At 46.3% G+C, this 13,451-nt stretch overlaps 1 protein-coding gene across 4 annotated transcripts in view; it reads right to left on the bottom strand.

Annotated features, from left to right (window-relative positions):
* Positions 1 to 339: 339 nt before the first annotated feature.
* The window catches only part of pfkpa (phosphofructokinase, platelet a), a 47,140-nt gene continuing 34,028 nt past the window's right edge, over positions 340 to 13,451 (bottom strand). For all 4 annotated transcript variants that reach the window (XM_063206525.1, XM_063206526.1, XM_063206523.1 and 1 more), the window contains exons 18-22: positions 6,645 to 6,706; positions 6,001 to 6,112; positions 4,681 to 4,780; positions 2,952 to 3,057; positions 340 to 1,110 (exon numbers count right to left, since the gene is read on the bottom strand). In XM_063206525.1, coding sequence (XP_063062595.1) covers positions 957 to 1,110; positions 2,952 to 3,057; positions 4,681 to 4,780; positions 6,001 to 6,112; positions 6,645 to 6,706 — 534 coding nt within the window. In that variant the 3' untranslated portion in view covers positions 340 to 956. The remainder of the gene's footprint in view (positions 1,111 to 2,951; positions 3,058 to 4,680; positions 4,781 to 6,000; positions 6,113 to 6,644; positions 6,707 to 13,451) is intronic.

The following is a 13,451-nucleotide window of genomic DNA, read 5'->3' as shown; positions in this document are numbered from 1 at the left end:
TAATATTTTGCGTTTAATCTGTTTTGGCCCATGGGAGGGGTCAAGAACTGAATATTAAACTGATATTGCTTTGCATTACATAATCTTGGTGTGGTTTTTCTTAAAGAACATTTGTACAATAATAGACGTAATTTTACTATTACAGTAATTATAGGGCTGGTACAATTAGAACAGCGTTTTACAAGCTAAATGTGCTCAGAGTATTTCATGTGTGCATGTATTTTCATGACTTCAAATTAAAGACCCAGGTTGATCATCTACTGTAGTCAGAACACAGCCACTGGAGCACTGATTTTTGGTTTGATTGTTTCAATGACGACAACAACACAAATTCTTCAGTTATGTGCACATGATTTATTATTCAAGCAAACAAATGGCAACATACTATATGTATCCTTTTTTATGGATGATGGAAAACACTTTCACACATCACACTGTGCTTCTGTTATGGGAGAGCATGGGATTCGGCCTCACAACAACAGTTAAATATGGTGGTCTTCATCACACACGGGGGGACAGGTGGAGGGAACACTACCTTCATTATATCTATTGTCACGGGAGAAAGTGCAGCTTTTTATGGGATTTGACATTTCATGTAACTACTATGCATGTGTCAATCCTCCACAGTAGCAGTAGGGGTGAGAAGAAGACAACGAAAAAAGCGCGCGAAAAGGAGGAGTTACAACTTCAACTGGACTGGCCATTGGCATATTGGTTTTTTTTCTTCACCTACGTTTAACGTCAATGAGAACAAAATAAAAAGAAGAAGGTGGTGGGGGGGTGACGACGTTTAACAACGTGACGAAATGACGTAAAAGTGTTGGGTTACGGTTACACTAAAGATCGAACACGTTGTCTGCATGTCTCGGCACAGACGCCTTTGCCTTCTCTGCCCTTCCTCCATCTGCCCTCTGGCCCCATGACCTCTGACCTCTGCGAGGGGGTTGGGGGGGCTCTTAGATAGTGGAGGCGTCCAGGTCTTTGGGCCGCTTGCGCAGCACATGCTCCAGCTGGCCCGAGTCGGAGACGTCGAAACTGGTCTTGTACTTCGCCAAGATCTTCATCAGGGGACGCAGCTTCAGCCACCACTGCTCCTTGGGGATGCGGTGACTGGAGACGGAGAGAGAGAGAGAGAGAGAGAGAGAGAGAGAGAGAGAGAGAGAGAGAGAGAGAGAGAGAGAGAGAGAGAGACAGGAAGACAGAAAGATAGAGACAGAGTTAAGTAAAGCAATGCAATGCAATGAGAGAGGGGGAGAGAGAGAGAGAGAGAGAGAGAGAGAGAGAGAGAGAGAGAGAGAGAGAGAGAGAGAGAGAGAGAGAGAGAGAGAGAGAGACAGGAAGACAGAGACAGAGTTAAGTAAAGCAAGAGAGAGAGAGAGGAGAGGGAAGGAGAAAAGAAAGAGAGAGAGAGAGTGAGAGAAAGAGAGAGGGAGAGAGAGAGGGAGAGGGAGAGAGAGTGAGAGTGAGAGAAAGAGAGGGAGAGAGGGAGAGAGAGTTGTAAGAGCAGTGTTCTACAGCTGTGGAGCAGTTGGTCTGTGTCACTTCTCTGCTCTACCTCCTCTCTGCCTTAAGCACACCGGTTCTGACATGGCGCTGCCATTATTTGATTCCATTGCTTTCAATAAATCCTTGCACACCAGCGGCAAACTCTGTCACGGCCGTCTGGGTTGTTGGATACACTCAATAAAATCCATTTCTGAAGCAATAGGTTACTATGCTACAGGTACGTTTCCTACATACTATGTGCCGCTAGTGTGAGAGGGGCTGCGGAATTGTAGAATTCAAAAGTGCTCTGAAATGCAGTCAGAACTGTGGAACTGGTGTGTGCACATATTTCTGACTCTGAGGAGTGTATTTGTCTGGCAAATCGGTTTGTCGTGGGGCAGAAAAATGGAGCTGTGGAAATGCAAACTGTGGAAGAGCAAATTGCAGTATAGCGCACACCAATAAGGTGCATGTCACACATTTTAATAATTGACAGTTTCCCTATATTTCACTTGTTTTTACTGTGAAATGACTTTTGCCCAATTTGAAATTCAGGCAAATAGAGTGGAAGATTGACTTGGCTGTGTTTCTGTAAAATGGCTTCCCAAATCTACTTTCCCATTTTAGATGTCTTTATTTTACTTCCAGCTAAGGGGAGCGGAGCGTGTTGTCCAATCAACTGGCAAATCCAGACTGACTTACTTGGAGATTATGTTATTTTGACTTAATTTACCAGCTTTTAAAGTTACTAAACACCTCCAAGATGTGTTCCTCCTGAATGTTGTTTGAAATGAGTGAAGAACTTATGCGCCAATGAACCCACACTTTAAGCAGCTTTTCAGTGACAAAGAAAGTGCTATCTAGATAAAATACTGTTGTGAGACAATAAATGATTTATTTGCAGCAGACTGAGGTTGTGGAAAATGAAACTATCTAGAACATTCCTTGAATATTCCAGGCATATTTCATATTATATGTGCACCTGCAGCAAGAGAGTGGTCAAGTCAAACTAGCCACAGGCATGGATTCTTAGGAAACAAGGCCCTGCAGTATTGAAGCTTAATAACATTGCAAATAACATATAACATTGCAAATAACGCATTTTATAGCCTGTGAATGTGTCATATGGGAGATATGGCAAGATGTGGTTGATGATGAAAAGATGTGGTTTTGTTGGTAAGAGGTGTTGTATGTGTGGGTGCGCATTGCGCAAGCATGCTGTTTACAGTATGTTACTCTGGGGGGTGTGTGTGTGTGTGTGTGTGTGTGTGTGTGTGTGTGTGTGTGTGTGTGTGTGTGTGTGTGTGTGTGTGTGTGTGTGTGTGTGTCTGAGAGAGAGAGAGAGAGAGAGAGAGAGAGAGAGAGAGAGAGTGAGTGAGAGAGAGCGCACGAGGGAGAGAGAGAGAGAGAGAGAGAGAGAGAGAGAGACAGAGAGACAGAGAGAGAGAGAATGTCTGGCATCTTACATGAAGTCCGTCTCGTCCTTGAGCTGCACCACGGGCTGGAAGACGAGAGCGCGTCGGCGCATGCCCAGTAAACAAACCGAGTCCTCCGTGTTGGCAAACACTCTCCCTGCACAAAGGGAACATTAAACACACACACATACATACATAGACACACACATATTTGGGATTCAGATGACACTGTGGTCGGTGACAAACTATGATTAAGGGTGGTGCTTCATAAACAAAATACCTACTTGTGTAGTCAATACATATCAGTAAGAAAATGTGTCATTTCAAAACATTTGATGGATAATGATGTCGTGTGCATGATGAATAAGTGGTGAAACACAGTTAATGATGGAGTGAGAAAACCCTCCTTAGAGCCTTGCTATGAAAACGAAGAGCCCCTCAGCAACTAGAGTATAAGTAAGCCACATAAAAATAACTGCAGTTTTTGTATTCCAATCCAGTTCAATTTGTTTTGTCGGGCTAAACTCTGGACTGGACTGTGCTTATATTAAACGCTGAAATGACTACTCAACATGGCCAATATGAGCAATAGGCTATGAAATGATTCAAGACTTTAAGTATTGTTTTATACTGTATCATCAGCACTCCTCAGTTTACTCTAACCAGCTGATTTACCCGTCTGGTGGGTTTGTGTGCTCAGCTCGTTCAGAAATGGTAATTTAATTACTCAACTGATCAATAAAATAATGCTCATTAGAAACATAATCAATGACTTCAGCTGTAATACTTCAAATGTGTCTGGATAGGGTTTCAACTGCAACAGCAACTATGTACTGCAGTTACTTTCACGCTGGGTGATGCCTTTGAGCTAGATGTCTACAAACCCAAGAAAGCAGAAATGCGTTACCTTCATCTGTCATCCAAAAGAATAGCATATAAATACAAAAGCAGAGACACAAAAAGTACTTATTTAACAATTACATTCACACTGTACACTTACATGATTAGTTACAACATAGAACATATTTGTTCTGCAAGTATAGCTACAGTCTCCTATAGTCAAAGACAGATATACACATACACAAACACACACAAAAACACACAAACACACACAAAAACACACAAACACACACAAACACACACAAACACACACACACACACACTGATATACCTATGCATGCATGCACATACACACACCTAATTCAAACTGATAAATAGACACTTTTCATATTGGCCACAAAGACCGAGAGAGAGGGAAAAATATAAATCCCCTGCCCAAAAAAATGTAATATTTCTGATTGTGTAAAGTTGTAGACTTATTTCTTTGATCAGGAGCACTAAATAGTCTGCAATTCGGCACCATGCATGAATCCTTTCTACAGTAGTACTACGTTTGTAATATTTTCGGTAACACTTTATTTTAGGGATACATCTATTAGCACTAATACATACAATGTGCCTGTATAAGTAACTTGTAAGGCATGTATAAAGCAAAATCAAACATTTGTTAGGCATGTAGTCGCAAATGTCTTGTTCATGCACAATAAGGGATTTATTACCAATTTAACCTTAGTAAGGACCTAGTAGGCCTTAGCGTTTGCTTAGTACATGCCTTACAAGTTACTTATGCAGGCATTAACATTGTATGTATTTGTGCTTATAGATGTATCCCTAAAATAAAGTGTTACCATATTTTCTTGCAGGAAAGCCTGCAATGTGTGAATGGCTACTTCTCCCTATCACTCTCAGCCGTGTGCAGTAGAGAGAGGCCCATTGTTACCTTGTCTGTAGGTCTCCCCCAGCTTCTTGGTAATCCACTGCATGGCCTTGGCCGCTATCTTGGTCCCGAAGTTGCGGTCGAACGGAGACGGCGCACCTCCCTTTGAGGAACACAGGGGTACAGGGAGAATTTGGGGGGGGGTTAGACTAGAGCAGTGGTTTCCAAACTTTTTCAGTAGGCACCCCCTTTTTGGACTTTCTAGCAATATGAGCGGACAAACTATTAATGGAAAATCTAGCAATATTAATGGACAAAAAAATTGCATAGGTAATTATGTTAGCTGTTAGTCGTTAGCCTGTGGATTTCCCATTTTCGACCAATGTCCCTTTTGTCTGCGACACCCCTTCAGTACCTCGGCAACCCTACAAAGGGTCCCGGCCCCCAGTCTTGAGAATGGAGTCTCTGTTAAGAGTGTCCTTGTTAGCTAGTATAGACAGTTTTATCGGCGTCACTTAGGCATGACCGTCTCTCCTGCGCTACAATGGCAGACAAGGGCCTGTGCAATTACACTGTGGTGGTGAATGTCAAGGACGTGGACAAAGCTCTTTGTTCTCATTACGCTCTGGAGATTAGACACTTGAGGAGGTAGGTTGACTTCCTGCAAATATTTTATCACGGCTGACAGAATACCTTTGGATTGGTTCATTAAGATTGTTTCAGGTGCAGGGACATCAAATGGTAAGAAACTATTTGAAATTCAAGCTCGAGACAAACAATAATTTCACTATGCAGATTTCACCAGAACAAACACACAGTCGTGTTTATTAAAAGTGTGAAGAGGGAGAGAGAGAGAAAGAGAGAGAGAGAGAGAGAGAGAGAGAGAGAGAGAGAGAGAGAGAGAGAGAGAGAGAGAGAGAGAGAGAGAGAGAGAGAGAGCGAGAGCGCGCGAGAGAGAGAGAGAGAGAGAGAGAGAGGGCGAGAGAGAGAGAGAGAGAGGGCGAGAGAGAGAGAGAGAGAGAGAGAGAGAGAGAGAGAGAAATAAGCAATGGGGTACTTGCTGGGCCCAAATTACGGGGGTCTACTTTTCTTGGTAATCGTGCTGTTACTGGTGAAACCAACAGCTCCAGAAAAACATTTCACAGGGGATTGATTTGGTCTGGACAATTGTTTAATTATGGTTACAGCTAATATGAATGGGTTACAATAGGAGGGCCCCGTAGGGATGGGTAGAAAAATTGTGTGTGTGTGTGTGTGTGTGTGTGTGTGTGTGTGTGTGTGTGTGTGTGTGTGTGTGTGTGCGCGCGCACGCGTGTGCGCATGCGTGTGTATGTGTGTGTGTGTGTGTGTGTATGAGTGTATGTGAGGGCGTGTGTTTCCAACCTGTTGCATGTGGCCGAGCACGTTCTTCCGGCAGTCGAAGACTCCCCGGCCCTCCTCTGAGTAGAGCTGGTAGATAAAGTCTGTGGTGTAGTTGTCATTGCTGTTCTCATTCCTGCACAAACCGCAAACACATTCATCACAAACACTGAATGGTCTCTAGCTGTGACATATCACCACTTGAAATGTGTGGTTTAAGGGCTGTTCACACGCCGAGAATAACCGTACGGACAAATTCTTCATTCCCGTACAACCACAAAGGCAATCATCACAAATCATCATTGCCCTTTGGTTGTGAGATATCGTCACTGGAAAGATGTGATTTTCACACCAAGAATGATAACCGTCACTTCAAATTAACTTTAACAACTGTTACCAGAGTGACAGGGCTGTCTGAATGATATAATGTGGAGAGCACTTCAGAGCAATGTCACCAATGATAAAAACTTCAGGGATATTTGGATTTACGTGACATTCTGTTTGGTTTTGATGTGTGAGACATGGTGATCACCTTGTCTTTAAATTGTCACACATACATACAGGTATCAACATACACAGTATGAAGATATGCATATGCAGTTTGACATTGTGGTTGCATTTACTATTGTTGTGGATAGAACTTTAAATAATGAAATGAAATACATCACCTCAACACGAGTCCTCTCTGAATACTGGTCTTCATTTTGTCAGTCAAGTGCTCCACATTAGACTGTAGTAACACAAACATTGTTCCATTAAAAACATGTCCAACAGAGGGCGCCCTTACAAACGTGTTGTTGTGTACATGGTGTTCAATTACACTAACTAAATAATTAAAGTTTTTGTATTTTGTTACTTCATACATTTGTTTTACCATAGGATAGATTCACAAAATGCCATATACCTGTACATGTACATTGTGACTGTGTGTGTGTGTGTGTGTGTGTGTGTGTGTGTGTGTGTGTGTGTGTGTGTGTGTGTGTGTGTGTGTGTGTGTGTGTGTGTGTGTGTGTGTGTGCCTGCGTGCGTGCGTGCATGCGTGCGTGAGTGAGTGAGTGAGTGTGTGTGTCTCTATAATACAGTTTGTACAGTTTGTATTTGTGTCTAACTGTGTGAGCATATGACATATAAAAAGAGACAGATATGGGTTGGCATTTTGTGCAGACATTGTGCTGCACCTGGATGTCACAGAGGTTGAGCCTATGTGTGTGTCAGAGAGAAACAGATTTGATGTGACATGTGTAACAGCCATCTGAATCACTTGCAAGTATCTGCATGTCTGTGACATAAAAAGAAACAGCATCCTTCACCTGTGTGTGTGTGTGTGTGTGTGTGTGTGTGTGACAGAGAGAGAGAGAGAGAGAGAGAGAGAGAGAGAGAGAGAGAGAGAGAGAGAGAGAGAGAGAGTGAGAGTGAGAGTGAGAGTGAGAGAGAGAGAGAGAGAGAGAGAGAGAGAGAGAGAGAGAGAGAGAGATGTGATGCGACATCTGAAGCAACCCAGAGTAAGTCACCTGCAGGTCTCTGATTTCGAAGAGCTCTTTGTAGATGTATGCTGGACTGAGTTTATTTCATGTTTATTTAATTTAATTGATGTGCTATTTTCTCCTCCTACCACTAGGTGGTGTTCTTGATTGGGGGTTGGGCTTATCATTTGGGCAGTCATATTGAAATGAATGATAGTCATGTGACTCTGATAGGAAGTGAATCCATTGTTTCAAGCAGACCAGTTTTGGCATGGTGGTGTGAGCAGCTGTAACATCTTACGCCATCCTCTTTGTAATCACTTATTGAGGCATCGTCTGTAAGTATTTTTGAAAGATATTGTCTAGGATAAATATATTTTGAGTATATTTCTGTATATTTTTGTAATTTGAACGAAGTAGAGCTATGGATGTTTGACATGCGGTTTCAGATGTTCATCTAGTCACTGTAGTAGCTTCCTATGCTAATTGTAGGCCTTATCTTTGGGGATCTGTATTAGATATCTTACTTAATGCATATTCTGTATTATTTTGTGCTGATTATGTGTTTTGTTCTGTTTCTTCATTTTAGTTTTACACCTTTTTGCACGCTGTCAGTTTGAATAAATCTACCAAATCTGACCAGTGTGTGATGGGAGTCATCTGTCTGTCTAGTTGAAGAAGGGGAACTCTTTAATGAGGGCAGAACAGTAAAAAGACGGACCCAACAGTGATTGCTACCGCAGTGAGTAAGATATCCAGTCTGCTCTACATCTACCGGTTTCAAGATGTCGACAACTGAAGAAAAGAATTACGAAACAAGGTCAGAGTGTTCACATTCATCTAAAAACTCTAAATCATCAAAGCGCTCTGCTAGATCAGCAGCTAGCTTAGCCGCAGTTGGGGCACGAGCTAGGGCTGAAGCTGCACGTACCAGAGCAACTTATGCACAGAAGGAGATTGATCTTAAAGTAGAGAAGACACGTCTCGAAGCCACATTGGAGGCCTTAGAGCAAGAGAAAGAAGCTGAGGCCGCTGATGCTGAAGCTAATGTATTGGAAGCTGCAGTTGATTCGGCATTCATGGGGGAGCTCACTGGAGCTCATGACACTGACCAAGGCTCATCATATCATTCAGTTGAGAGAACAGAGAAATATGTTCAAGAACAGTATGACTATGTGAAAGCTAAGGGGCCAACAGATGATTCGGAACAGGATAAAATGGCCGATTTCACTCCTTCAGCAGCTGTTCACCCCAACTCGCCTGATGATGCTCATCAACATAATGAGCCACCTAGTCAACGTGAAAGGCAGCGTTTGCCTGCGAAAGCCACAACATCTACTGCAACGGCTACTAATACAACGCGACAGCCGCTGCAATTCACAGTGAAAAAAGAGGGTGCATCTAGTGCACCACGTCCCGCATCCGAGCCAAGGACGCCACGGACACCCAGAGACAATACAGTGCATGACAACATCCCACAGGTAGGGGGATACAGTTCAAATGCATCAGTCCTCGGAAGGTTCCTTGCTCGTCGTGAGCTACTTACAGCCGGACTAACAAAGTTCGACGACAAACCCGAAAACTACTGGGCCTGGAGGTCCGCCTTCTCTAATGCAACCGAAGACCTGGGTCTGAAACCTAGCGAGGAGCTCGACCTGCTAGCTAAGTGGCTAGGACCTGAGTCTGCTGAGCACGCAAGGAGAGTGAGATCTGCTCGCATCAACTACCCTGGCGAGGCCCTCAGCATGGTCTGGCAAAGATTAGAGGAAGTGTACGGATCACCAGAGGCCATGGAGGCATCTCTCTTTGGTAAGCTTGAACGCTTCCCCAAGTTCACCAATAGAGAACCTAAGCGGCTGCGGGAGCTAGGTGACCTCCTCCTGGAAATTGAGGCAGCCAAGGATGGATACCTACCTGGTCTGGGTTACCTGGACACGGCGCGAGGCATTAACCCGATCCTGGAGAAATTGCCCTTCAACCTGCAGGAGAAGTGGATGGTGCATGGTACGAAGTACAAAGAAAAACACCACACTGTCTTCCCACCCTTCTCCGTATTTGCCGACTTCATTCATGCTGAAGCGAAGATGAGGAATGACCCGAGTTTTGCTTCTGCAACTCCCAGCAACATGCCACCTAAAGGGGAGAAATTCTCATCAAAATCAGCTAAAATCCCAATAGCTGTGCATAAAACAGAGGTAGACAATCCTGCCAAGGGGGATGAGACCAAGGGTTCAGACAATCTAAAGAAAGAGTGTCCCATACATAAAAAGCCACACCCCCTACCAAAGTGTAGAGCCTTTAGAGCAAAACTGCTGGATGAACGTAAGGCCTTCCTCAAGGAGAATGGCATATGCTTCCGCTGTTGTTCCTCAACCTCCCACCAAGCTAAGGACTGCAAGGCCATTATCCAGTGCTCTGAATGCAACAGCGACAAGCACATTGCAGCCCTTCATGCCGGCCCTGCACCATGGTCAACAAAGCCAGCTAGCGCCCCCTCTGTAGAGCATGGCGGGGAGGGAGAGGAATCTACTCCTGCTTCGGTTGCTACCTCAATCTGCACAGAGGTCTGTGGGGACAGCGCGGCTACCAAGTCCTGTGCCAAAATCTGTCTGGTCTACATATATCCCAAAGACCAACCTGCGAAGAAGACAAGTGCATACGCAATCCTAGATGACCAGAGTAATAGGTCACTAGCCAGGTCATCGTTCTTCGAGATGTTCAATGTAGCCGACAACACCTCTCCCTACACACTCAAAACCTGTGCAGGTGTGTCAGCGGCTGCAGGCCGCAGGGCTAAGGGGTTCATTGTGCAATCGGCTGATGAAAAGACCACTCTAGCTCTGCCTACACTCGTCGAGTGTGACCAACTCCCTGACAATCGGGCAGAGATTCCCACGCCAGCTGCTGTGAAGTACCATCCGCACCTGAAGTCACTTGCCTCCAAGATACCTCCCCTTGACCCTAAGGCAGATATCTTACTTCTTTTAGGAAGAGACATTATTCAGGCGCACAAGGTCCTTGAGCAGCGCAACGGCCCCCCACATGCTCCCTTCGCCCAGCGACTAGCCCTCGGCTGGGTGGTGGTAGGGGATGTGTGTATCAACGGCGCACACATACCCTCGCCTGTGAACACCTACACAACCTACATTCTTGAGAATGGACGTCCCAGCGTTCTGTGTCCCTGTCTCAACAAGATTGAAATCAAAGAGAAGCTCAACCACCCTCGCCAGTTCCAGAATCCTTCAGTCTCAGAACAACCGTCCTTGCCGAGTGACAAAACGCGACTCATGGGGGAGTCCATCTTCTGCCACACGAAGGACGACGACAAGACAGCACCTTCGATGGAGGATCTTGCCTTCCTGAGGATCATGGAGAAGGAACTGACACAGGGTGATGACAACAGCTGGCAGGCTCCACTCCCCTTCCGCAGCCCACGCCAGCGCCTACCAAACAACCGTGAGCAGGCAAGGACCCGTCTCACTACAGTCACCAAGACACTCAGGAAACACCCTGAGAGGAAAGAGCATTTCACTGTGTTCATGAGCAAGCTCTTCGACAATGGACATGCTGAAGTGGCACCACCCTTACCACCAGATGAGGAGTGCTGGTATCTACCGTTCTTCGGGGTATATCACCCTCAGAAGCCTGGACAGGTGAGGGTGGTATTCGACTCCAGCGCGCAACACCAAGGGGTGTCCCTCAATGATGTCCTCCTCACGGGCCCAAACATGAACAACAGTTTGCTCGGGGTACTGCTGCGGTTTAGGAGGGAGCCAGTAGCAGTTACAACTGACATCCAGCAGATGTTCCATTGCTTTGTCGTACGTGAGAATCATCGGAACTTTCTGCGCTTCCTCTGGCATCGCAACAATGACCTGGATGACGACGTCGTTGAGTACAGGATGTGTGTACACGTCTTCGGAAATAGCCCATCACCATCCGTGGCCACGTACGGGCTCCGAAGAGCTGCTGAAGAGGGAGAGGGGGAGTACGGCACGGAGGCCAGGCTGTTCGTTGAGAGGAATTTCTATGTCGACGATGGCCTTCTGTCTGTCCCTTCAGAAGAGGAAGCCATCACTCTTCTTCACAACACTCAAGACATGCTGGCTCTCTCCAACCTCCGGCTTCACAAGATCTTGTCAAACAGGATGGCTGTGATGAGAGCTTTCCCTCCTGAAGATCTGGCTAAGGGGATGAAAGATCTGGATCTCAGCACAGACCCCCCTCCCATGCAGAGAAGCTTAGGGGTGAGCTGGGACATTTCAGGAGACGTCTTCACCTTCCAAGTTGCTGATGCGGAGAAGCCTTACACAAGACGTGGGGTCCTGTCAACTGTAAACAGTCTGTTCGACCCACTGGGTTTCGCTGCCCCTGTAAGCATTCAAGGACGGTCCATACTGAGGGAGCTCACCGCAGAGTCATGCGACTGGGATGCCCCTCTCCCTGAGGAAAAGTACAGAGAATGGAAGTTATGGAGGGACTCTCTGAAGGAGCTTGAACAGCTCAAGATCCCGCGGCAGTACACGTCCATGTCTCTCCGCCAAGCATACAGTAAGGAGCTCTGTGTATTCTGCGACGCTTCCACCACTGCTATAGCCGCGGTCGCCTACGTGAGAACAACCGATGCAAGTGGCAGTGTGGAGGTTGGCTTCATGTTCGGCAAGGCAAAGCTAGCTCCACGTCCAGAAACAACAGTTCCAAGGCTCGAGCTGTGTGCTGCGGTCCTGGCTGTGGAGATTGCAGACGCCATTGTGGATGAGATGGACACCATCTTTGACGCTGTGACCTTCTACTCTGACAGTAAAGTGGTCTTGGGCTACATTCACAATGAATCAAGACGATTCTACGTCTATGTGAGCAATAGGGTGCAACGCATCAGGAGGTCAACAAGCCCTAATCAATGGAAGTACGTGCCCTCCGGCCAAAACCCAGCTGACCACGGCTCACGATCAGTCCCAGCAGGCAGCCTAACTCACACCTCATGGCTGTCTGGGCCACCTTTTCTGCTGACATCAGCTGAAGCTGAACCTGCACCTAATTCTTTCGACTTGGTTGACCCCTGCACTGACTCTGACGTCCGCCCACAAATCACTTGTCATCTCAACAGGGTTACCAGTGACAAACTTCACCCTAAACGTTTTGAGAAGTTCTCCAGCTGGCGGTCACTCAATCGAGCAGTTGCTAGGCTTGTGCATGTTGCCCACTCCTTCACGCAGAGGAACAGCTGCAAGGGTTGGCACATCCATGAAGGACCCTGTCCCATAGAGGACTTGGAGGAAGCAAGAAACATTATTATTCGGGCTGTCCAACAAGATGCCTTTGCAGAGGCGTTGGAATGCATCCGGGGAGGAGCAACAATTCCTAAGCAAAGCCCACTCCTCAGCCTGTGTCCTTACCTTGACAGTGCTGGCATTCTCAGGATTGGAGGACGCCTGTCCAAGGCAAACCTAGATGGAAAAGAAGTCAGTCCTGTGATCTTACCTGGGCAGAGCCACGTCACAACCTTGCTCATCCGCCATCATCATGAGCAGGTCCAGCACCAAGGGCGGCACCTCACTGAGGGTGCTGTGAGAGCGGCAGGTCTATGGATCATCAGTGGGAAACGGCGCATCAGCAGCGTCCTTCATCACTGCGTCACATGCAGAAGACTACGCAAGAAGATGGAGACTCAAAAGATGGCTGACTTACCTGCAGACCGCCTCAGCGCAGATCCTCCCTTCTCGTTCGTGGGTGTGGACGTCTTCGGACCATGGATGGTCACAGCACGGCGTACCAGAGGAGGACTCGCTAGCAGCAAAAGATGGGCTGTGCTCTTTACATGCATGAGCACCAGAGCCGTACATATAGAAGTACTGGAGTCCATGGACTCATCAAGCTTCATCAATGCCCTACGGCGGTTCTTCTCAGTCAGGGGGCCTGCGAAGCAAATCAGAAGTGATTGTGGCACCAACTTCGTCGGGGCCTGTAAGGAGTTGCAGATGGACTCTGAGACCTGTGACAAGGAGGTGCAAG

The sequence above is a fragment of the Engraulis encrasicolus genome, chromosome 9 (genome assembly GCF_034702125.1).
Source record: "Engraulis encrasicolus isolate BLACKSEA-1 chromosome 9, IST_EnEncr_1.0, whole genome shotgun sequence".
In the NCBI taxonomy this organism is placed as follows: Eukaryota; Metazoa; Chordata; class Actinopteri; order Clupeiformes; family Engraulidae; genus Engraulis; species Engraulis encrasicolus.
This window is presented reverse-complemented; position numbering and strand designations above follow the sequence as displayed.